Here is a 26893-nt window from a genome sequence, read left to right as displayed (position 1 = left end):
GGCACCACTTTCGCTGCATGTCCCAATGAATACTGTTTAGCTGTTCTTGTTCTGCATTAGCATCGCTTGAGCAACCGGTTTTGTGACTCTGGTGGCCAGTCAGCAGATCACACTCAATCGAAATCTCTGGCTCAGCTTTTTATTCGCTCATCTTGCTCTTGCCCACACTCTTGCTCATAGCATGATAATGAGTTAAGGGGCAGTGAACGAAGCAGAAGAGCCGTTTGATTATTGCTACTGCTGCTGCCTCTGCTGCTAACCACAAAGGCAAATAAACTGTTGACTGACATTGGGCCATCACTTTGTTGTCTTTTGGTGTCTCTTTTGTGCTTCGTTCGTCTCAATTGACCTTATTTGCAGGTGTCTCAATATTCTTTACCATTTCGTTTTCAATGTTGGTCAAATGAAGAGTCTATACAGCATACGCATTTTCATATTTCATTTGATATTCTTACCTTTAACACATTCATTGCTGTTCCTATAGTTGCCATTTGCAGTTAAGTTTTTCCTTTTCGTTCAACATTGCCTTCAGCTGCAATGCAGCAAAAGTATTTCGACTCGTGTGCTTGACAGCCAAACGTGTTACATGCCATATCAAAAATATATAGTTACATATACATCATAAATACTAGTGTCGACAAATAGAGAAGTCAAGAGTGGGAGAAAGAGGGAAAGGGATCGAGCGAGTTCCTTGCCTGATTCTGATTTGATACCCTATAATTGTTTTTCTAAACTTATAGCAATTTTTAATAAGACAAACTCATTAGTAGAACCTTCATATAGATTTGTAATTATAACAAATATATATACACAAATATTTACAGTATATAATGTTTTGTTTATTTAACTACATCTTTACAAAATGTCCTGATAATATTTTGAAATAAATAAAAAAAAAAAGAATATCTAAAAGGCAATTTCTAATACATACAACTAGTCGTGAAATAAATTACAGGGTATATATTGTCAAAGCTGCTGTATGTAATCGTCTTTTGTTGGTAGCGTTAACTTTTGCACGCATTGATGACGAATGGCCACGAAAAATGATGAATGTTTAATGGGCCAATGGGGACATGAATATATGCACCCGTATAAATGTTTCCGGGTGGTGGCTGTAGAGCGATTGTCACATATAAAAAAGGGTTGATACTGTATGTGCGAGAAGCTGACACAGTTTTAGGTCAACCTATATCAGAATAGTAAAATGTGATTTATGTTTGACTAATTTTGTTTAGCACACAAAACAATAAAAAATAAAAAAATGAAACTAAACTTTATTATAATAATTAAGCCTTTTTAATTATTTACTATATATTTAACAATTAAAGATTTACTTACCAAAGCATTTATTTTATAGCAATTTTTTATTTTTCATTTAATTTGAAATCTCTAAAATCATTTGAATTATTATTCAATAGTCTTTTAAGTGTCTATTGTGCTTCAAGTGTCTCTTGAGAAAATTTCCCAATAACAATGCAAGATATCTTAAAAGTGTTCATTTGTTTAATAGATATCAAGAGCGCACTTCATATTTGTTGTTTATTTTTGTTGTGTACTTGAAGTATTACAAAGCTGAAAGCCTTTGAGTTAAATATATCAGAATTTCGAACAATGTGATCATTAGTTCTCACATTTTCCATCCAGCATATTTAAAAACGTAAAAAATTTGCGGTACTTAAAATGCATATTCTCGTATGGTGATTACTGCTTTTACGAATTCACATCCATATATACGACAGACCCATATATACGAAATATTCAGCAAGTCCACTGAAAATATGCGCTCATAATTGTGGGATGCCCACATGCCCCACTCGCCTCACATGTCCCGCTCTCTTCTGCAGACACGCAATGCAAGTGCGAGCTTCATTGAGCGCGTGTTAATGGTTGGGAGATGTCAAATTGGGCGGTTGGAAAAAGTGAGGATTTTTTTGCTTTCGGTTTTTTTTTTCTCGTCGTAGTCAAACGCAATCTGAGGAAAAGCGACAATGTTGGCATCGTTGTCGTAGCTGTCGAATGATGTCATGTTTGCTTAATGCTTTTTCTGTCTCTTAAGCTCCCTGCTCTATGCTCCCATCTTTTTTGTCTATTTCTTTAACCCAGCTGTCAATGGGAGGTGGTGCAGGGTGGGACGTTTATAAATCAGTTACCCATGCGCTGATGCTGCAATAAAAGGTGCGATTTATCATAATGGCAGAGTGGGATGCTGGGATGGAAAGAGACTTAGGGCCCCCTTCCCAGAGGACCGCACAGATAGGAGTCTGTCATTCCCATAATCATCCGATTCGCAGCAATTGCCAGCATCCCAATGTACATTTGCAATGTGTTTCGCAATACTCTCACTCGGCGTATACGCAATGTCTGCCGTGAATTCATCGAATTCATTTTTGCCATTTTCCGCATTTTTCACAAATCTGTTTCGCACACACTTACACACGCACACGCGCACACTTGCACAGGCAGACAGTGAAGATATATAGCCTGTGTTTGCAGATATCTGCGGCAGCCGCCAGTCGCCAGTTCATATTGATTACAACAAATTTTCCGTCGCCGTTTTGTCGTTCAAGTCGTCGTCTGCGTCGTAGTCGTAGTGCAGGAGTTAGAGATGAAGCTTAAGTGGGAACTCATGCAACACGTAACCGATATTTTATTTATTTACTTTTTGGATGCAGAGATTGCGTCATATTTGATGGGAAACGACATACCGTTTAAGGTGCAACAAGATGTATGTATTTTTAACCTCGGATATAGACTTAAACTAACTTGGTATGAAGTCTTTACCGTTCTTATATCTTCTCACTAAAAAGTAATTATATTTATACAAAACATGAAACTCGTTGGAATGAATAACAAATATACAATTTGATATACAGAATCAGAAATCTATAAGCTAGTGAACTGGTATTTACAATTTCTTTTTAATCCTAGATGAATCAGTAGACAATAGTATTATGATTTAAAGAAGGTCGAATTTGAAGCAATAGTGACTCAGATGCCTTAAAATTTGCCATGCACATCTAAGCCAATTTTTTTCAGCGCGGTTCTTTTTATTGCAGACTGGAACGTGTCTTTGTTCTAATCAACTTACTTCTACACACCATTCTTGTTATCTATTTTTCTGTCTTCTTTTGCTTGCGCTTGCCATCACGCTGTCATCTCCAATCAGAGTCGGTCAAATCAGCTCTAGTTTTACATTTCTTATTTCTTCTAGTCTCTAAGCTTGCAGATTTCTTTGCTTTTTGCACCGCTGTACTTGGTGTGTGGTCATCTACCATTACCAACCCACTGAGCCAACGAACCCACCTTCGTCGTCAGAAACCGTTCACTCGCTTGACATTTAGTGCCAGCTGTTGCTGTTGTTCCTGTTGTGGTTGTTGTTGTTGTTGCTGTTGCTGTTGCCATTGTTGTTCCCGCTTTAGCCACTTCAGGCCGAATCTTCGACATAGAAGGCTTCGAGTCTGACTTGGCTCGGCTGTTGGTTGTTGGCTTTTGCTGGTTTGATAGGAATTTCGTTGAACCGGTTTATGTATGTAGTGGTTTTCGAGTTGTTGCTATTGTTGCTGCTCACTGGCGTCTGGTAACTGGCTCCACCAAAATATTCGTACACCCATACGTGCACGCAATCTGTGTATGTGTGTGTATTTTGGTGTGCTTAAAAGTGCTTTGTGCGAAGCTTGGCTAACCAACTGGCCAAGCCACACAAATAAACATGGACACATGGAGAGAGACACAGAGAGAGAGAGAGCTAGAGAGAGGGAGAGCGAACAAGAGTCAGAGAGACGGAAAAATCGCGCATATTTGTCGTTGCGGATTATTTCATAGAAGAATTTTACGCTTTGCCTCTAGAAAAAATAAATGTGTGTTTGCAAGTCTCTGTCTGTGTGTGAATGTTTGTATTGTATTGTATGTATTATGTGTGCCATGTTTTTTTTTTTGTGGGTTATGGTTGTTTGTTGTTGGCTGGTTGTTGTTGTTATTGCTATTGCTATTGCATAGTTTGGCTTTTTCACTGTTAATTTACATTGCAAAAATTTCATTGGGCTTTTGCGCATTTCCAATTCGAATAGATTATTGATAAACCCGAAGAAGAGTGGATTGAATATTTGGGAATAAAAACCATAAAACATGGACTGAACCTTTAATGATAATTCCAACTGTATTAAAATGATTTTTATGTATATAAAACTCAGAAATATCTGACATACGTTTATAAAAAACTAAAAAAAATAAATATTTAAATAATTTTAGTCAGAAAATGTCATTCCAAATTTTTATTAATAGCAGCAGTTGTAAAGTATATTAAATTAATACATTTGCCTGGAGTTGAATTCCAGCAATACATTTAAGACTTTAAATTTACTTTAAAATTACTTATTTTTGCTAGGTATTTATGACTTTCTGGAGTATTAATGTTTCGCCTGTCCTTATCATTAATTTTCCTCTTTTGATAGTCTTTGTTTAACCATATTTTAAGTTATTTAAAATCAATTATGGTCTTCAAATTGGCTTCAAACAAATATGGAATCGACTGAGCATTAACCACATTTTGCCTATTCGCCCCACAGCATTATTATATGGCAACATAACATAATGGATGGGGTATAGCAATACGCAGTGTGGACATAGTATAACCTGATGACCTGCTGCTCGAATTCATTTTCATTTGATTGTTGTACCCCGTAGACACAGTTTGATGATAGATAGCTTGAGTTGTACCTTATTTAATTCTGTGTAAGTGCCGTGTTCTCTATTAAAAGCATAATTATTTTAGTTAGTTATTTAATTTAAATTATTATTAAGCTATAGATGATCGAGATGGCATAAGTTATATAGGTTAGGTTGGATAGGTTAGGATATGAATTTATGCAACCATCACAGAGAATATGAAATCGTCAAATGTGTGTTTTGCTTCAACTCCTGGGTAGCTTCTAGACGAACATGCTGGCTTCCAACATCTGCTTTATCAATTTGCATATAAATATATTAGAATTGATTGCGTGTTCCTGTGTGTGCGTGCGTGTGTGCTTGTGTGTGCATGGTTGATATTTGGTGCTGTGTGCATGTTGGCAACATATTGATATTTAGCAGTTTGGCAAAATTGAGAAACCAATTGCATTTAGCTCTTTTGTTGCTACTGACAGCGTTCAATGTGGTGACCGTTTTTGTGCCTATGCATGCCTGCTGATTAAATTCTGCATTTTATATAGAAAAGAATTGCAAGCTGACAGTTTTATTGATTTAAAGACGTAGAACTGTTGAGTATACTAGGTGGATCAAAGACTTTTTATGAAACGTGACTATAGACTAAAATTATTCGCAGCAGATTCTTCAAATCGACTCAGCCAGTAGCAAACATAAATTGAACAAATTGAATTTGATTCCTTTGAAAATATGCAAAATATTGTTGACATACAATTTTCTGGCTTATGTAGAAATATTTCATTTCTCTAAAAATAAAAAGCTATGGCTTCAACAACTTAAACGGATGTAGTTATTGACATCAAGTTAACAACTAACTTTACTTAGTAGTTCGATGAACACGAGTTTGCTGTTGCTGTTGTGTAACGTTAAATTGGATTTGAGTAATTATGAATAATTGCTCTGAGAGGGACAGAAAACTTAAGGAGCAAGTTTTCATCGTCCATTTGCTGTTTGCGCCTATAATTTATGCATTTGTAAACTTTTGATTTATTTAATTTATGCATCTTTTGACCTGACAGATAACTTCCCGCATAAATTTCAATAAGTGATAGCCCAAGTAAGGGCGAAATAAATACATAAATATAAATCTTTCGGCAATGCTAATAAGAATTTGTAAAAGCAAATTTCAAATGACAATTTTCTACATCATCAATGGACCGTAATTGTCATTAATTGTGTTTGTCGATTTGCATAATAAGAGAACAAGATGAAGTTGGAAAAAAGAAGAAGAAGAAGAAGAAAAACAACAACAACGACAACAACAATAAAATTACAATTCAAACATAAATTTTTCAATTGCCGTGACATTTGCCAAACTCCCAACTTTGACAGACCAACTTTGGTTTTTAAACAGTATATATATATTGTATATATATATTTATATTTATATTTATATTTATATATGAGTATTGTGTAAAATCGTTCAAGGTTGAATACGTTTTGTATTTATTGTGTTTGTCTGTGCACTTTAAATGAAAATAAAATAGTAGATGGCAAATGGTAATGGCGTAAAAAACATTTAAACAGCAGTGGAGGAGTCGTAGCCATGGCCTCATGGTTCAACTCAAGTCAATCGAGTAAGCTCCAGACTTGCTGCACTGTGTAGTTAGTGTAATCGACGTTGGTGCTCGCCCGGAATGAAATGGCCAAATTACGGCCACATTGAACATCGGCCTGTAAACATTGATGTTGTTGCCGGACTGCGGCCCAGCAAATGAATAATTTGGCATCAGAGATAAACATAATCAATGCCTCTGCTGAGCGGCATTCGTCTCGCTGCCATGGGACCCAACTAGAAGTCAACTTGGCCGAAGTGACAACATCTGGGCATTGCTGCTGGACAAACTTTGTTGGGGTCTGCCGAGGCAACTTGTTATTGAATTAAAGTGACGTGATTTACGGCAAGTTCCGGTCAAAGCATTTAACAACATTTGCTGGGTTCAGTTTATTTGGCTGCTTAGCAGCCCAAAATGGCTTTGATTATAGTTTGCGTCTCGTTCCTTTAATTTACGCAAAAATGCAATGTTCTTTGAAGCTGGCAAACTACATTTAGTATAGTATATGTATATTTTCATTAGCACCCACTTTGGCTAGATAGTTTAGCTTCTAGCAATTAGCTCGTGTGATTATTTTAATCTAATTTTAAACTGCAGACTACATTTACTTAGAAAGCAAATATTTTTTTTACCTTACGTTGTGCATAATTTAATTTGACTTTTCATTTATTTTTACTGAGAGCGGGAGATAGAGAGAGATATAGCGAGAGAGAAAGAGATAGAGAGAGAGATAGGGGCAGAGAGAGAGAAAGAGAGAGAGAGATAGAGAGAGAGATATATATATAGGAAGAAAGAAATAGATAGCGAGAGGTAGAGAGATAGATAGAGTGTGGCAGATAGAGAGGGTGGAAGATTATAATGGAGAGAGAGGGAGAGAGAGAAAGAAAAAGTGAGGGAGTGGAAAAGAGAGAGAGATATATATTTCTGTAATAGTATCAACAGTTGATTGGGACATCTGACCATTCATTTATTCATGTATAAAATGTATATGTATAACAGTTAATTCAAAATGATATAAATAAGATGCATCCATTGAATTTACGACAATTAAAGTTCAAACATGAACTCTGATGCTAAATAATTCTTTGCATGAATTGTAATTATTTAGTTTCGGTTTCAGTTTTGTTAGTAACACATCTTCATGCTAAGCAGATGAGAGACAGGCAGAGTGAGAAGCTTATCTGGATTCTGACAACAAGGCTAATAGACAAATAACAAACAGCAAATGCTTAACGGACTGAAATGGGGGACAGAATATGTAGTTGAAGTTCTATTAATTTAATTTACCAGCTACACAGGGACCAACAGGCAACCAGAGAACCAAACAAGGCCGACAGCAAGGACAACAGATAGCACAAAACAGACAACGGGTAACAACTAGAAACAGTCATATCACCTGGAAATCTACTCGGTTGCAATGAACTGGCGACAATTGCGGCAACATTATCACTCCGGGCTGCCACACAATAAAGCCGTACATATGCACACAATCGCACACTCAGACTTACACACACGCATACATATGCACATATGTACATATGCCTCATATAAACATTTGTCGTCGTTTGCTGGTCCGCTGTCGTCGGGCTGCTGTAATTAATAATAATTTGCATTCACAGTTAACAGTTCAGCGCCCGTGCGAGATTTCATTTAATTAAATTATATTCGCCCATGTTTAGCTTTGGGGCGGGCATTTCGTATGTTTGTTTGGGTGTGGCCAATCAGGCCAACTATCTAGGCAAAATGGGCGTGTGAGTAGCCGAGTTACAAGACAACACAACAGCGTGCATAAATTACTTGCTTTGACTGGCTTCACTTTGCTTTTGGTTAATGGAACTGTTAGAAGCAACTAGTACATGACAACAACAGCACATATTTAACTAACATGCAATTTTAATTAAATATGTGGCATGCACTCTAAGACTACCTCATCATACGCGTTATTTTAATTCTACGGCCATAATCATTGTTCTCAAATTGCTCAAAGTGTGTTGTATGTTTTCTAAAGAGATTATTTTTATGCTAATTTTTGCAAAATATTGATATTTTTAATAATAAAACAATATCAATAATTAATATAAAGTATAGTAAAATAATTGAATATTTTGTGTTTTCAATATTAGTATTATTATTTTTTTTTTAATATCGGAAAATAAATAAATTAGACCTTTGCATGCTTAACGGCTCGTATTTTGAACTAATTCATGTCGAATTTAAATGCGTAGCTTAATTATAATATGATAATTTACAACTATATGAAGCTTATTTGATGTATACTGTATACGTTTTTAAAATTACCTTAAATAACTGAAAAGACAAGAACGTAGAATACTCATACACCAATCCAAAAATCCAGAATTCAAGATTTTCAGATTTGGCAATGTTTCAATAGGCGAACCATATTCAAAGCTCTCCATTTATATTCTAATATAGAAAAAAACATTAATTTCGACATTATATTGAGAAAAAGGATTTTTGGTTACTCAGAAAATTTCATAAAGTTTGAACATTGTTTCTATGAAATATCCGTTCTAAGATTGTAGTATCGTCAAGTGTCATGCTTGTTTTACTGCCAGCAAAAGTCAACTGAAAGCCAGCTAAATTTACGAATAGTTTCACTGAACGTAGATGGCAGGTTCAGAGGTGTGTTGTGTTCGGGGCTTTGGTGTCAGGTGTACGAGGCATTTTCGAGGGGTGAAATGTCAACGCTATGAAATGCAAAACACATCGAAACATTTGCACAAATGAAATCTGCGATGACTGTGACGCATTTAGCTGTCAGCTTGTTTTAGGAGCAGCAGCAAGGGATATGCAAGTCTATCCTTATTGTGCCCTACCTCTGACGTTGCTTCCTTAGCTCTCCGTGGCGGGTTGGCGTTGCAGGGTTGCCAATAAAAAAGGCAACGAGCCAAAAGCAAGACAAAACGCAACGCGCGTAAAATAAACAAATTTCCGCCGACGACACTCAACTATGCAAACAGTAATTGGAGCAGCTTTTATGTGAGAGCCAAGCAACAGCAACAGCAGAAGCAACAGCAGCGGCTGTCAGGTGCAGGCGGAGGTGGAGGTGGAGGTGAACGTGGAGGACGCTACCACACTGGTATACAGACAGCAGTGTAAACGATGTCAAACCGTAGCCAAAGACCAAACTGATGCTCAAATTCGCCAAAAACGAAACCCGCAGCTTTCAAAGCTAACGAAGGTATGTGGCAAGAAGGCAACGCCAAGCAGGGCGCAGGACGCAGGACTCCTCGGATTCGTGTAACGGAAGACACACCTGCACACTGAAAGAGAGCGACAGAGAAACAGACATTTTTTCAGCAAATGCAATATTGTAATGCTTGCAATGTTCGTAATGACATTAATTTATGCATATGTTTTACATTGGATGCAGCATAACGTGGGGGAAGCAACCGATTTCTATGCGGAAAATTAAGAAAAGCAACGGCAAAAGTGTGAAGCCATCGTGCCGAAGTAGATGATACGCTGTACGCAGAGAAACAGGCGAATGAATAGTTCTACTCTTATGCATACTCTGTTTGTATGTTAAAGAATCATGCTTAATTTGATACTGCTCCTGGTATTCATATTTTCAGTGCAGGGTATGAATATGAGAAAGAATACTCACCCGTGAAGCATTCGTAGTTTCGGTCGCGCTCTCCCGCTTGACATTTGATATGCTGGCAGGCAACTGTTCTCGACATATGCTGATGTTAATAAAAACAGTTGCCCAACTGTTTCGTAATAAAGAAACAAATAACAATTATACTAGTAATAAATACAACTAATTTGATATTTAATATTTGCCAGTTAAAAAATCATTTGCTTTTCAATTTCTGTAATTCACATGTTGTATTTTATTGATTCGCTGTACTTTGATTGGCACCCAAATTATTCTTCAGCTTTACATATAGTTTTTATTTAGTAATTTAAAAAAGATAAATTTCAAACAAATGTTTAATAAAAATACTTTTACGATTTGTGCACATGATTCATTGATTCATTGAAAACGAAATACTGAACTAATTAGCGCTTATACATTTTCACTCATTTCAATTTGTGTCAAAATCAGATTTAGTTGGCAGTTGACTGCACAAGAAATTAAATAACAAGTCCAAATTGATAACTACTGTCAATGCCAATGCCATTTCAGTTACAAGTGGAGTAGTTTGATGTCAAAGTTAAAGTTAGCTGCCTGCTGATATACAGCAGACTTCTTTCTCTTGATGCTTCAGTATTTGTTTTGTATAGGCAAATCAGTTGAAAAGAACATCATCAAGTTACAAGAGAAAGTCGTTCTCGCAACCGTTTCAGATTGACAAACTCGGCAAACAGTTGAAGTGATGAATTAGAGTAGTAATTGAATAAAACTGCAGCTGCCATTGCAGTGCGTTAGCCGAATGAGAACATGACAAGGACCTGGCTTAAGCGAACGAATGGATTTGCCATCAAACAGGGAGCTTCAATCAGTCAGACAACATGCTTAGTTCTTAATTTAAGTATCGTCTATGTGCTGGACTCTGGGAAGCCGCAGGGAATCCTGAGTGCCATGTTGAACGCTTCAAATGGAACTGAATCATGTTGTCTGCTTGTATACAATTTTACTGAGCCCTTATCCGTCCGATGATGCGGGCTGCGGTCAACTAGGTGCTGGGCTAGGGGAATAGCTCCACTGTTTCTGTTGTTCTTACTCACTAGTTGCCTTGTCCACAGTTGGCAACAGTGCGATGACGGGAGCCACCTGGAAAGCTTGACAACGAGCAGTTAACAAGCTGCTGATGAGCAGTTCATGTGGGTAACGGGTACCTGAGTGCATGAGTATCTGTGTGTGTGGCTGTGTGTCGGTGTGTGTGTGTGGGTGTTTGTCGCACGCTAATAAAATTGCTTGCCGTGCAGGATACCGTTGGTTGTTTGTCAGCATACAAAAGTGCTACAGCACCGACATGTATGCACTCTGATGCTCGTCCGTTCAACTTGCTGCCAATAACTCAGCTCAACTCAGCCAAAATTGAGTTGCGGGCCTGCCGAAATGTTGCCTAGATATTGTTAATTTTCAGCTACAGCTGGTAAAATCTCTGCCAACGATTATGGCCACATTATTAAAGCCTTGTCAGCAGCAGTAGCAGGACAGCAACAGCGATGGTGGTAAAAACGCCACGTGGCTCAAATTGTGGCATAAAACGGCAGCAAAGACACCTGCCTGGCTGCTCTGCATATTAATAAGTGGGGCGGTCGACACGGCTGCCATAATAAATATTACTCAGTGTTCGCCCACACCGAGCGGATCAACCAAGCCCAGGCTCGAAGCAGGCCGCGAGGAAGCAAGACTTTTTTCAAATTTCGCTTAGGCTATTGGGCACATTGCGTATACGTCACGTACTTGTGAATGCCTTTAAAATCATGCAAAACTCATTCAATTTTAAGTAATTGAAGTGTCGAGGTTTCGGGCTTAGTCAACTAACTTTAATATTAGTAAGACAGCCAATAATATGAGGGAAATGAACTTTTGCAACGATAATGTGAATTGGAAATGGTTTCATTGGAAATGGTTTCATTAAGTAAATGATAAATTAGTACAAATTCAATTTATTTTAATGTACACCTCTATTAAAGTAATATACTTTTATTAGATTTCCGGTCTTATTTATTTTGCTAGCAGTCTTTAGAATATATACCACATAATTCAACATAAAGAATTAAAGCGTTTAAATGGCTGTAAACCTGGCTGCCAGCAGTCAGTTTGAATTAATATTAGACTCAATCTGTATTCGCAAAAATACTTTAAGAGTGATCAAGATCGAGTTGAGTAACTTAACACCTATTTTATGGTCCTGTCTGCTGCCAGGCGACGTCTTGTCTAGCTGTCTGTCTGTCTGATGGACTCCTTTTGTTACTTTGACTGCCTCTCTCTTCGCTCTCTGTATGTGCGCTCGTATATGTTAGTCTGTTTGTCTGTTTGACTGCAATGTCGCATTGCTGCATTTGCGTCGTCTTTCGCTTTTTAATTTTATTTGAAAAACCTTGACGACACCAAATGCTGATGCCATGGATTTGGTATACTAACGACTGCAGTCAGGCAGTTGCCAAATTTACTTCAATTTTTTATTTGCCGCCATGGCACGTAGAACGTGCTAAATTTTCCGCACGCATTCCTCGATGGTCTGGTGAGGGAGTCTGCACTCTATAGCCAGTGCGAGACTGGCATTGCCAGTGGCAGTGGCAGTGGCAGTGGCATTGTTGCCCCTGGCCGTCTGGCATTTTGCCAAAAAACTGTCAAAGCAACACGAGACATGGACCTGTTCCCCATGCCCATGCCATTGCCCATGCCCATGCGGACCCCATGTTGAAGTTAGCTTGGCGACTATGGGGACATGTGTGAAAGCCAAAAGCGAAGAGTAACACTCGGACTGGCAATGAAAATTCTATACAAATGAAAATGCAGTTCACACGAATGGACTTTTTGTTTAGGCCTGTAAAGAGCGGAGTCGAGTGGGGGGAATTGGTTGGGAATTGGCTGGCCGTCGAGTGATAAAAGAGTGCACAAACGCCAGAGATTGAATTAGTTTGTCGTTTCTGTGTGGCATATGAAGTGAAGTGCTTGGATTTATATATACATACATACGTGCATATGTATATATAGATATATGTATGTATATATAGTCGTTATGGGCTGTACAAAAGTATCATACTTCAGTCGGTTCAGTTGAGCGCTGTCAAATGCATATTGGTGCTGGGCATAAATCTTTTGTTCAATAATAAAAATGAACGCCAATTTCATATGGGTTTTTATTGGCACAATACCTACGTTTTCCAAGCCACTGACGGTCTACTAAAACCCTTCGATCACATTGTGATTACATCTGATTGCGCGTATGTATTTATTTTCTTCTATTAAATGACAATTTAAATTTTTATCTTTTCTGTATGATTAAAAGCATAAATGTATTCAAAGTTAATTAAGCAACAATTAAGTCGATTATAACATTTCATTGACAAGTCAGTATCAGCACAGTTAAATCTAGTGTAAGAGAGAGTATTTAATAACAATAGCTTGTTCTGTTTGCCTGCGAAATCAGCCGTAGTTTAATGCTCTTTGTTTAAAGTCGGCCATGAGGCAATAATCACCATCCAGCCATGTCCAGACGAACCTGCTATTACCATAGCAAATAATTTCCTAATTAATTGAACAGAAATCAAAAATTAATTTCGGCAGATGCAGTGATACCGCTGACTACAAAGGCTAGAATGGCCGTAAAATGAAATTTCAATGCGCTGCAGCCAGGCAGTAATTATTTAAAACATCTCTTCTTCTGCACAAAGAACAACGCACTGACAGAAACATGTTTGTTCAAACCGGCTCAGTGTGCACGGGCAGATGGGAGTGTGTGTACGTCGTGTGCGTGTGTGTGTACGTGTGTATGGGGCGTATGTGTAATTTGTTAATTTCGCATTCATGCAATTAGTTCAGTGGGGTAGGCCAATGATATCATGATATTCCTAAACCAACAACCGGTTTGTATAATGTCGAATAATTATTTGCATTCGATTCAACTGTTTTTGAGTGTAATAGTGGGTGGCTATTTAGCCCCACAATGAAAGCTACTAGAGAGTACGGAATTATTTGTATAGACATATATATAACGTGTTGGTCAGGATCATGGTATTAGTATGATTGCTGAGGGCTTATAATAAATATTCAAAATGCACAATATCACACACAGAATTGTGTTTGGCCAGACACGAAAAAGTGAATGACGTTGATGTTGATGTCTTGTCTCTTTCGGTGCCGTTGCACAAAAAGCCTGATACAGTATGAGTGTGTTATATAAATTCATTGTGTTGCATAAATCCAGCAACGATTTTTCAGAGTGCCAACAGCAACGTAACGTGTGGGTCCATCAGCCTCTGTGCTGGACTGGACTATGCCTGAGTGATGTCCTCTTCAAATTGTATTTATGAATTTTATGTATTACACACACGAGACTCGAGTGCTCGAACTTGGAAATGCAATTTTCACTTTATGGTTTATTGGACCAACAAATTGCGAAAAATTGAGTCAGGCCCAATAAAAAAGAATGCCCCATTTGATAAACTGTAAAATTCTCGGTAAGGCAAAAATAAACTGAAATTCTGGCAATTGGGTTATGGATGTTCTAGTGTTTGCCAGGATATTATTTTCGGCTTATATTTACCTCGAAATGCTTGCCTACCTATTTCTGCTTGTAATTTGATTAATTCAATTAAGAATACTTGTTATCTTTATTTATTTGCTTAAGCTACGAGAAGAGCGAGAACAAAGAAAAGTGCTTGAGCGGGGTTTACTCATCAATTTCTACGCTGCTAAGAGTTGCCAATTAAAATCGAATTTGCGATTAGGCGATGGGCCAGAGAATTGGGTCTGTAAACTAGCGTTAGGACTAATTGGGGCTTATACAGTAATAGCAAAGCCAAGCTTGGCTGCTGGATGGTGAATGGTGAATGAACTGGCTCCAGGCAACGAACGACAGTCATTAATTTGCCAGCTAACAGGGCAACAGTTAGGCACCACAGAGGGACCGAGCCAGGTGGAGCGACAGCTGGTTACACAGATAGAAATCTTCGCCTTCACCTTTGCCTCCACAGATTCCAGAGGCGTACAAAAAATGTTTAATTACAGACTAAAGCGCTGAGTAGACAGACGGCAACAACTCGCATATTGACCCAGCCAAGCGGAACGTGTCGAGTACGGTTAACTAACTGAAATAGCAATGAACCTACCAGCCAGTCGTGCTTCGAACCCTTTGACGCAGCCAAAGCCGAATAAAGGACAGGTGGATGTAAAGATAGCAAATGCCATTAGCATTCCGTTGTATATGTGTCGAATACTCATGGCTTTGACATACGTGGGTCACATGTGGGTGCAGACGCGCTCTCTATTGGCGGACCAACGGGACGGAGTTGTTGGAGCTGTCCGCCCATATGAACGCTGTCGTTGGACGACCTCGGCTGTTGACTTCTCCACTTTGACGAAATTAAATCTGAAATGCTAATAAGATGAGCACGGCTTGTGCTTTGAGCTTGAATAGTCCAATTGAATTTGCTGTGCTGTCTGTGTTTTTTTCTTTTTCTGAATACCCTGCACATTTATAAAGTGAGCATATCAGATTTTGGTTATCTGTTGCGGATCCAATTCCTGTCGAAATGTACATCTCCTCTGTATGGTTTTAGATACGACTGCTTTAAATGGCAATTTGTATAAAAGATGCATTATAATTGTGTGTGGCCTTTTAATAAATCTCACCTTGACTTTGCAAGTTTGTGTGTCAAGCTTAAGTTTATTTATGAAGGTCTACTGTCAAACTGCGAGTTCTTCACATTTTAGCCTCTGTCTTATAAAATGTGTGAGAAGTCAGCGACATACCCTCTTAATTTAAGAAAAATGTTGTAATGAATCAACAAGTCTTACTTTTTGTTTGTTTTTGTGGATCAGTGTAAGCATATTACAGATCATCTATTCGTTGTACATATTTAAATTAATTTTTCTTCTCTACTTAGTAGACAGCGCCATTGAGTAATTACGGTTTTTGGGTTTTGATATCGACAGCTACCTGAGCTTACATTCATATCAACAGATATACATACATAGTACGATTCCGATGTAGAAATTGAGTTTGTAATACGGAAGTAGTTTCTCTTTTTTTTCTGCTTGATTTAAGTAGGGCAGTAGATGATCAGAAGGTTGATGCGATGTGCATCATTAAGCCCGCATTTTGAAATAAGAGTGCTAACCTAAATATGCTTCAATAGGTAAATGTATAAGTAAGTAAGTAAGGTAAATGTATAAGGTAAACTCAATTGTTATACAACAGTAAGTAAATTGTGTACCTTTGAACAACATATATGATTGACTACAGTCAAAGATATGCAAAACTAATTAAAATAGACCTACTTAAACATTTTGTTTTCATTCTGATTCAGAAAAAGTTCACTTGTGTATTTAAGGTTCATTTAATAGTAATTTATTATCACTTCACTATATAGCTCACGTTGAAGTTTTTTTTTTTCCAGCCGAAGCAGAACTACTGCTGCTGCAGCTTTAGAGTAAAACACTTTGGTAATTGCTAGCTTATATTCTTAGTCAGAGCGTCCATTCAGACATCGCAGTCAAAGTCTGAGCTGTGGTGGGTGGAAGCACGTTCTCGGATTTGTAATGCAGACGGTAGCCAAAGCCCAGCTAACGGTATCACGATTATGCACAAAAGCCCACTCTGCAAAGCTAAATGTGAAACATCGCGCAAATAAAACAAATGTAAAATGTGATGGCTCAAGGTATATACGGTATATAAGAGCGCTAGGTTGACTGCTCACCTCCACTTTCCCCAATGTTCTTGCCTTCTCTTTCCCAATCGCATTTCGCATCTCGTTGGGAGATGACATCTGTCTGTGTGTTCCTGTCCTGAGGCCAGCGAAGGGACCAGGACCTAGCAAAAAAGGTTCCACTATGCAGCTTTGACATAATTAAACGCATTTCAAAGATGAAGATGTTGTTGGCGGGGCCGGGCTGAGTAAGGAGGTGGTTGATCCCTGCTGTGTCACGATGGCTCTATAGACATGCTTACTTATATATATAGTCGCATATATATCTATTTATATATGTATAAGTGTGATTAAGGTGTGGTAACGTTGCTTACGATGTGCGCCTACGTCGGCCATTCGCAGATGCTGATGCTGATTATGTAGACCAATGATGAAGATGAACTGTGGTTGGCTTATCAATATTACGTATACGCAGGGCCTGCAGCTTAAAAAGATTTTTGCGGCACTTCAGGCATTTCTGACATTTTATTTCAGTTATTTAGCTAAGCCTCAATTTAGTTGATGGTATTTTCAAATGCCAGCCACTGTGGTTGTTGTTGTTGTTGTTGATATTGTTATTATTTGAAGGCTTTGTGCAGTCATTTTTCATTCGTAAGGTAGATGCAAACGTATTTGTTTGTCTTACTGGCATGCGGTCAACAACTCTACGGCTGCTGTTGTTGTTAAGCATAAATTATGTGGACATTTAGCTGGGTCAGAGCGTTTCAGATGCTGATTATGTGTCGCTTGGTGCTAGACAACGGCACATTATGTATACGAGGCGTGCACACTCCTGGCTACACATATGATTTTTCTGCTTCGGCTACTGTGTTGTTGATATTGTCTGCCAACATGACCAGAGAAATGAAATCGAGGCGCTGATATATTTCTAGTTGTTGGTGTAGTTTGTAGCCGCCTACGGGCCACGTTGATAACTCTGATGACGTTGATGAAAAACTTTTGATTGATGTGGTGACAAAAACTTTATGCTGTCATTAGGCACAGGCAAAACAGAGCGAAAAGAAGGAAGGGAAAGAGGGACGAGAAGGTCAGCGGGGCCCTGCAAAGGGTTTGTTTGGCACATGCACACATAAATATGTAGGTCGGCTTGTTTACCGCCAGCCACATGGTGGCAAAGGTCTCAAGTTGCTGGCGTAACAAATGACAGTCGGCAAAGTTGTTTACGCCACTCGAGCGACTGAAAGTTTTGTTTATTAATTAATTGAAGGAGCTGAGGGCGTTTACTTTTATGTACTATATACTTGAGTGCTGTGAACATCAAAATAAAAATATGAATACATGCGCTGCTAATATCTTATTGATCATTCTCTTCTTACATTTCATCTCGATTGCTAAAAACAATTTAAGGCTGTTTAAACTATTAAGTGTATTTAGTTCTTTCATATGCTATGCACTACACTCATAATAATTAATTTGCCAACTTGGTGTGTAATGAAATAATTAATTAAATGTAATACCTATTTGACTAACTCGGTTAGCAATATTAACACATTGGCTTCGGTGCTGCACCTGGCAACCCTGCATGCGGCACATTGCTACGAGTGGAAACTGTTTTTTGGCTTGTTCTTTTTCTGCAGCAAGTACCTTTTACCTGTGGCATAGTCGCACGGCCATTGTCGACGATGTTGCTGTCGTTGTTATTGTTATGAAGCTCTCTCGGCATGGCCATTTATTACAGCGTGCTGCAAGCAACACAACAATGCCACACAGTTTTCTTGTTGCTCTTTGCCTTTGCATTTGCCTTTCCCGTTGCCGTTGTTGCCGTCGTTGCTGCTGCTGATGCTGCTACTGTTGTTGCTGTTGCTCTTGCCTTTTCTCACTCTAGTCACACTGTGCACTTTTCAAACTTTTCTCGTTATTTTTGCACATTCGTTTGCTTTTTATGGGCACTGCTACACTAATTACCTTGTTTTTCGGAGAATTAACTTTTCGATTACTGTTGCAGCAACAAGAACAGCGAACAGCAACATCTAAATACATGCCGAGCACTCACAACAACTCACAAGTGCAGTTTGGAAAAGTTTGGAACTATCGACGTGAAATAGCAGTCAAGAAAGAAAAAAAAAGTAGCAGAAAATCAAAACGAATACACTTCAGTACCAAATTGTGTGTTGCCTTTTGCTGGCTTTGCTTAAATGAACTTTCAACAAGCCTTAGAAAATTATGAAAATATACTAAAAGCGACAAATCAGGCGCATTGCATTACACTAGGTTTGCTCCCAGACCCGGGCGAGCAAAGTGGAAAAAGTTTCAGCCAGCTGAAAAAAAAAAGTTGCAAAAATTGGCTATCAGAAAAGGGCCTCTAGCATGACCTGCTTTAGTTGTGGCTGACTTATCGAAGGTGCTGTAATTGGCTGCACAGTAGAGTTTTCTCCGGCTTTTAAAGAAAAGTGTGCCAGCTCTTTCTCTCGTGTTGACATTGTGTAAAGTGCTGTGATTAATTTGCATTTTCTTAAAATTTCAAAGGATAAACATTTTCACATTTTGCATACTTCTAGGCTTGTTGGTCATGTTTGGCATGTGGTCCTTGCTAGTTAGTAAGTCATATTTGCACAATGCCTCAAGCTGTTTAAATTAATTTAAAATTGAAAAATAAAAATGCTTTAAATAGAAATTTTAAACGGGTGAATTGAATGGAATGGTAAAGTAATTTAAATAACCATATAATCTTCCGCATTATGGCATTGGCAAGTATATATTAATATGCAATGTACATATAGCGGTAAACATTAATTTTTGTTGAATTTTTCTTCACAATTCTCACAAACATATAAAAACTCGGTTGAAAGGGATTTCCCTGTTGTCGTAGTTGTATTGCATTTATGTGTATTGAGCATAGAGCTGGACAGCTTACAGAATTGTTTTTAAGTTAATTATTTAACTATGAGGCTTATAAAAATAAAAAATAACATAAAAATAAAAAAAGGCTTGTGCGGATTTCGTATGGAAAGCTGATATTATAAAAGGAATACACTATTGTAGTTCAGTTAAAAATATAAAAATCCATAAAATTGTGTTTCATTTTCAGATTAAGAGCTTGTTTGGATTATTACTTACAAGATTCAATTTCTTTTAAGGGTGTTAGACTGTATTAATTTGTTTTATGAACATTGCTCTAATCTATATTATTTCTGTTTCTTTCAGAAACTATATAAAATTATCAGCACAATGCGCTTTGAAGGTATGTAACTCAAATAGACAAGTAATTGCCAGAGTTCTGTGAAATTCTAGTTTCAAGTATGTCTTGCCCATTAAATTAAGATCTTAAAGATGCACTTCAGTAACAAGTACAAGGTTGGTTTTTGCATTCATGTTCAAGTCTCAATAGGTTTTTTCAGTCAATTACATTGCAGTTGTGAGTTCAGCTAACTAAGCTGGCCATTAGCTCAGCCGTTAGTGCAAACATTTCTGCAGCTTGCAAATGTAATTACAATTCATTTTTCTCCAAGTAGCATCCATTATCTCGGGCTGTCCATAACATTTTGTTGCACAGTCGTTGCTAATCTTGGCCGACAAGTTGGCCTTCTCGTCCCCGTTGGCATTTGCGTCTCCTGCTCCGTGGCTCTAGCTCTGGCTCTGGCTGTGTCTGGCACGGTCTCTGGCTCTGACTGTTTAAATGTCAGTTAAAATCCCATAAATTCTCCTTAAATGACTTCTGTCTGCCGCAATTTTGTTGCCACGTCTAAGAAAGTCCAAGAAAAGGCAAAGAATTACGGCAAAGCTGAATCTAGAGCTGTAAGTGAAGCCGGCGCTGCAGCTGAAGCAGAGGCTGAATTAACTATTAGGGAAAATCACCAAATCCTTTGTCGTAAATAAAATTTCATTTTTCTTCTTGCCGGAAGATAAGAATATTTCCCGTTGTCCCGTTGCCAAAAGTCACAGCCGCTTGCAACACCGACTTACTTTCTGTTGCCACTTGCAAGCTGCGAGTGCAACGGTAGCCGTTGCGAGCATTGTGTCCGGTGTATAAACAGGACATGCCAGCGGGCACTGGACAATGCCAAAGCAAACGGTTGCCAACTCCACCGAAAGCTGGCAAATGACGCCAGTTTGCAAGTTCTGCAATTGGTTCAATAAACTCATTAAATGCGCCCAAGTTTTTGCCATATATTTTTGTGCCGCACGAACTTTTGCGGGCTCGCCCAAAAATGGCGGTCATTCGGTCGCCTTGGCTTGTTTTCAACTTGTCGCATTATCCTTTTTATTGTTGCCGGCGTTGCAGCACATTATCCACGGACATTTGTTTCTCCTTTCAATTCCTTTCGCCAAGTTTTTTCGTAACTTCCAATAAAGTTCGCAATGTTTACGCTAGAGAAAGGCAAAACAAGGCCAAATTAATGAAAAGTTGAAACACTACTTTTATAAATGATATTAAATATTCTATTTACAATGCTTAAGCAAATTTAATGAATACAAACTCCAGCAGTTGAATTACATTTACATTATTAAGTGGCCAACAAAGCTAAGACGATTTCAGATTTGCTTTAACGAAAATGTATTGATGGTGCTTGGACTTGAACCACAGAAAAGTTATTCCTGTAAATTGATTTTGGTTATCCACAATCCCACTCAGTTGCTTACTCATATAACTTGTAAACCCGCAAAATTTTTTAGTTTGTTTGCGATTCATAAACATTTTACTCATGGCGCATGTTTTTCATAGTTTATAGAGTAAATAAATATAAATAAATAAAATGAGTTAGCTTAGAATATGACAAAAAGAAACAAAGTATATTTTTGGTTATGAGTTTGCAGTTAAACAAAAAATATTGACTGGACTCGTGGTTTTGCAATATCGGTTATACGAGTCTTTTTAGACTTCAAGAAAAATGATCTTTAATAGAACAAAAATATCTTGGTTGACCTAAAGTAGTTATTGATTGAGAACTACATGCATATAACATTTTGTATACATATAACTTGAAATGGAATTGAAATCCATTTAAATATATATTATATATTTGTTTATTCATTTCCAAAGATTTTGGTGTGAAGATGTATAGAAGCATATTTTTCATTTCGTTTTGTGCACATACAGAAAGCGTGTAGAGTGTCCGCCTTTTGCTTATTTCACATCTATTTTGGCATTTAAATATTTGGCCATAAAAGTCATTTAACTTATTTGCTGCTGTTGAGCCTTGTCGTTGTCCTTTTGCCAAGCTGGGACAAACAATAAATTTTGTGAAAATTTGGCCACATTTTAATTTGTGGTTCAGCGGAGAAACCCGAAGCAGCAGCAGGAGCGCACCCAGAACGAGAAGCCACCATCAGCCAGCCTTAACACCTAGGCTCTGGCATGGGACTAACCACAAAATTCATCGTTGCTGGTAACCCAGAAGGCAAACCGAGGAGAAACCGCCGCGTTGCATTCCTCAAATTGCAGAACGCGAACTGAGAGCGGGAACTTTGAGGGCTGAATACGAAAAATGAGTGTCTCTGGCTGTGGTTTCACACAAATAAGCGTATGTGTGTATCTGTGCCTGAGCTTTGTGGCCTCGCAAAAACGTGCAGCAAAATTGTCAATTTATTTTTTATGCCTTCTTGAAATTTACTGCGATTTTCGTTTTCCAGAAAATAAAAATAGAAATAAAAGAACAACAACATAAGCAGGCAGAGGCTGCAGTTTGTGCTGCTGGTTTCGAGGATGCCAATTTGTCAGCTGGCACTTTTTGGTGGCATTGCAAAAATTCTTTATGAAAACTTTGTTTACGACAATCAACTCATGCCTGCCTCAAGCTGCCCCCCTGCTGCCTGCCTGTTGGCCCTGTAGCCTTGTATTGAGTTGACAATATTTTTAATAGAATCTCTCCACGCCCGAAAAACTTTGCTTTTCGCAAATTTGCAGCCACTGCTGCATTGTCCCAGCCATAGTGCCACTCCCAGACACAGACCCAGGCTCAGACCCAATCTCAGTCCCCATTCTGGGCGACATTATAGAAGGAAGCGCAGCGGATGCCATCAGGGGGAAGGGAGCTTTTCTGTTTGTGTTTCAATTTGTATGCCTTTTATGGAATTATGCACTTTTGTCAGCTTGCTGCAGTTTTCGCACAATTCGCTGCATAACTTTCGGAAAAAAACGGAATGCAATTGAGTTTAACTTGAGGGACAAACACAATAAAAAAGGTTGCCAACATTTGTTTGCATCTCCTATCAGTGCAGCTTGTAGAAAGTTGTAACATTAACTTTTAATGCAACGGTATTGAACTATACATAAACAGCGAGTACAAGTTAAGCAAAGTTTAACAAAGATTAGCCTTTAAGTAAACAAATGCAAACAATTTGTCATGAACAAAATCGAGAGTGTTAATCGAAACGACTTGGTATTAGAAGTAGGCTAATAATGTATAAAAAGGTTAGTCTATTATTATTTGGACTACAATATATATGCTGCAGTATTATAGGTTGAAGATTTAATTTGGTTTGATTACTGAATAATACACAGTTGAATCAGTGAAAGGTAGATGATTAAAGATTAGATGACTAAAGTTAGCTGAGAACATTGCTTTTTGGATAAAAGACGTCACTAAAAAATGGTTATACAAAAATAAATATTTTGGATAATAATTTTGGGTTGGGTTGAAGAAGAAGAAGACATGCCGTGAAACATGCGGGTCATTTTAATCAAGTGAATTGAGTCGGGAAGTAAGGTATTTTAAATGTATTGAAATCATAAAGTTATACTGTGGCTTACCATAAATAGCATACAAATGATTTTCGATTTTATAATCCTTAGTTCAAACAGTTCATAAGATCCAAACATTTGCTTTAAATGCAACATTTAGTTTTAAAAGAATTGTTAAACGCTAAAATCATTTATGTTATTCATGTTAATTAACTAACTATTAAATATCTACTGTATATAATTTTATGAACTTTATATTCTACTTTATTCTAGTGTGACTATTTTTTAGCATTTCTAGCTTTAAGCAATGTCACGAAAATAATCAATTAGCTTAGTTTACATTTTTCATTCAAGAAGTTCAACTTTGCTTCTCGTTTCATGTGGCCAGATCCGGATGCTAATGTTAATTAAAAATTCTGTTTGCAATGGCAAACGGCTGTCTAACTGTGTTGGGCTTACGATTGCCATTAAAAGTGTTAGCCGGCGATGGCGGCGAATTTCGCATTCGCTTACATTTTGCCATTAAGCGTCGATGTCTGTAGCCCATCAATTTCTGCAAGTAAGCTAGCAGCTTTTTGCCAGGCATTATCCTGGCTGTCCTGTGCAATGCAATAAAAGTCGAATACGCGCACTTTGCAATTTCAATTTGCTTTCTGCTGGCTGCTGCCTGTTGGCTGGCTGTTGGCTGTTTCCTGCCGACTGTCGACTGCCTGCTGCTTGCTGCTTGGTGCTGCTGTGCTCGTTATTTGTGTTTGCCGCTCATTAAAAGCTGTCAATTGTTTCTCTTTGGCATTTACAACCTGCTTAACTACATTAAGAGTGCATATTCTTATGGTTCCCCTATCTCATATATGGCGCCCGCCTGAAGTCCTTTAAGAGCGCTGGGCCGTAAAAAGAAAATTCCCATCTTACTGGTTTTAAATTAAACTTCTGCACTGCACTTATGCGACTATAAAACTCATCCAGTTGTTTTTCTCTCCTCTTTCGCTTCTTTTGACAATTTGTAATCGCACGCCTTGCGGCAATTTTATCGCTCGTCCCGCAAGCAACTCCGAGCTGGCTGGCACCTATTGTGTGAAAATCCAGGCAGCCATAGAGTGTGGTATAAAGCACAGATGATATATGCTTCAAGGGTGATCAGTGCGTTCGCCTCGGCTTAGTTTGTTATGGCACTGCCTGAAAATCGGGGAATGGCCGTTTTGTGGCTTGGCTGCATCGTCTGCCTTGGGGCACCTCTGAATAGGATTGTGTTCGGGAGTGAACAGCGATAGCTGACGATGGTGAATAGAGTGTTGCTAGAGAGTATATTTTATGCAAACTAAAGTAGCTAATTTGAGCTCCAAATAACCAAATATGAGCTTTAATACAAGTTTCTATGGCAAAAGGATGCACTGAACCATATGGCATTTACGAAGCATTTAAATATTATCTTTTACTAAATTGCTCTATGCGTCCTTACATCATAAGCTTTTGGCTTTTGTGCTCCTGGATTACACTCTATTATAGTACGAGACATACAGCTACTTTTCTGCTTTAGCTCTGACATTCTTTACCCCAGTCTCGCCGCTGTCAAGTTCAATGCTCCAAGCTCCTAAGCAGCTCTACAGCTTCCATCCAGCTACACGCCCCACTCCACGCCCACACACACACACACACACACACACACAGAATTTCTGAAGCATCCATAAAAGACATTAAACTTTAAGTTTACTGTGTTAAAGTGCCAGGGAGAGCTTGAGGTTAACCTAAAGTAATTTAAAACATACCACTGCAGCCGCTTCTGTGTCTCCTGGCAACAGTCGCATCCCTGCGACTCGATGCACTATTTGCTCTGCACTTTGTGGCCAAATATAAAAAATGCATCAGCAGCGACAACTGCAAGGACACAGAACCACATGCTCGCTCATATGAGCAACTCAATAAATCAATATTTGAGTGCCTGGCGGGTTAAGGCCCCGAATGCAATTGTCTATAAAACGGAGCTCTGGCAGTCAAGATGACAGCTTCAGCCTTAGGCGGATGCCTTTGTTGGACAGGCGTTTAAGAAAATGACAGATAAATTTGTTTTAAATCATGCTTTAGGTGCCGAGGGTTCTCTCTCTCAATACCCTGGCATTATGGACTTCGAATGTATTAACACACATATAGACCTAGAGTTATTTGGTAATAATAAGAATAATATTTTAATATTGACTACTTATGGCTGATTATTAAAATATATGCATAATCATTGAAATCAGATAAACATTAAAATATTAGTATTATTAACCGTACATCATTTTTGTAAAAATATAGAACAAGGATTATGAAGAGTATTCAGTTTAATGAATCGAACATCAGCCACACTTTTAATATCAACAAATTTTAAACTCACGTGACTTAATGCACAGCTTGGCAGTTAGGATCTTGTTTATTTTTGCTTTCCAATTAAATCGATATTTTTAACGATGCTGTTACATTGTTTTCTTTAATTTAATTTTATTTATCATATTTATCAATTTATAGTCGATGGTAAAATCATTTTATAGCATAACATGCCAGTCAAAAAAAAAAAAAAAAAAAAAGAATCGAAAAGCCACGCATAGATTTTGACTTTTTGCAGCGCAATTGACAACAGCAGTAGGGAGTAGAACGACAGTGCCGGAACGCCTCTCGAAAAAAAAGAAGGAAAACAATCAGTGGGCTGGCAAAAAAATCAGGAAAAGGCCGAAACTCACGCATCAGTCGACAATCCCACTATATGGAACGGGAGTGGCATGTTCTGCGAAAATAGAGTGGAGAGAGAAGATTGTTAGTGGGGACATTTCAATGATATTTCGCCCTTTATAAAATATTTCAATATTGTAACCATTTTTTTTATTTTATATATATATATTTTTTTTGTATTGAGACGGCAGTGACGGCATGTGTCATTATTTATGTATTTTTTGTTTGTTTGTTTGGTGTTAACGTGTAAAAATCAACAACAGAAATGTTTTAAGGTTTGCCAGAACCCATCGGTAACTTTGCAACAATATTATGGGGTGCCGCCTACAATTGAATGTGTAAATTGAATCATACCGAAAAAATAAAACAAAATTACAAACAGCTGCAAGAGGCAAAAAAAAAAGTGATATTTAATGCTAATGCCACGCCTATTCGCAATATGCCACCTCTTATGTGCGCCCACAAGTATGCAATACATTTCACCCACACACACTTCCATTTGCATTAAATTTCAATTCGAATATGTTTTTTTTTTACATGATTACTTTTGTTGTGCTTGTTTGGAATGGCCTGCGCCATTGAGCATATTTATATCTAAATCCCAGAATAAGCAGTTTAAATTCGCTGGCATTTGCCCCGCCGCCCATTCCAATGGCATACGACCATATGTTGAATGCCACCAAATCCCTCGTAATTTGAATAGAATCTGCAAGGCAAATAAAATTAAAGCGTGTTTCACATGTGCCAGACTCGCGATTTGTTCAAATCCTCTTAATGGAAGCATTATATGCCCTTTAAAACTAAGGAGTCTTTACATTTCAGGAAAATTGTAAACATTATGCTTTGAGCTGATTGGAAATTGTTTCTTATATTTTTTATTTTATTTATTTTAAAAAATTTTTAATTTATTTTTATATAAAAAATGTATACATTTAATTAAATTTATTTTTCA

The 26893-nt window shown here is 37.9% G+C and overlaps 1 protein-coding gene across 5 annotated transcripts in view; it reads left to right on the top strand.

Moving 5' to 3' along the window:
• Cad87A (cadherin 87A) overlaps positions 1-26893 on the top strand; it is a 56501-nt gene that overhangs the window by 11549 nt on the left and 18059 nt on the right. For 4 of the 5 annotated variants that reach the window (XM_089475916.1, XM_089475909.1, XM_089475899.1 and 1 more), the window contains one exon: positions 19758-19794. The exons of the other annotated variant lie outside the window; for it this stretch is intronic. In XM_089475916.1, coding sequence (XP_089332042.1) covers positions 19782-19794 — 13 coding nt within the window. In that variant the 5' untranslated portion in view covers positions 19758-19781. The remainder of the gene's footprint in view (positions 1-19757; positions 19795-26893) is intronic. 5 annotated transcript variants of the gene reach the window in all.

Source organism: Drosophila arizonae, chromosome 2 (assembly GCF_054131065.1).
Source record: "Drosophila arizonae isolate 15081-1271.41 chromosome 2, UAZ_ARI_1.0, whole genome shotgun sequence".
Lineage (NCBI taxonomy): Eukaryota > Metazoa > Arthropoda > Insecta > Diptera > Drosophilidae > Drosophila > Drosophila arizonae.
Note: the sequence above shows the minus strand (reverse complement) of the source record. Positions and strands in the feature narration are given on the sequence as shown.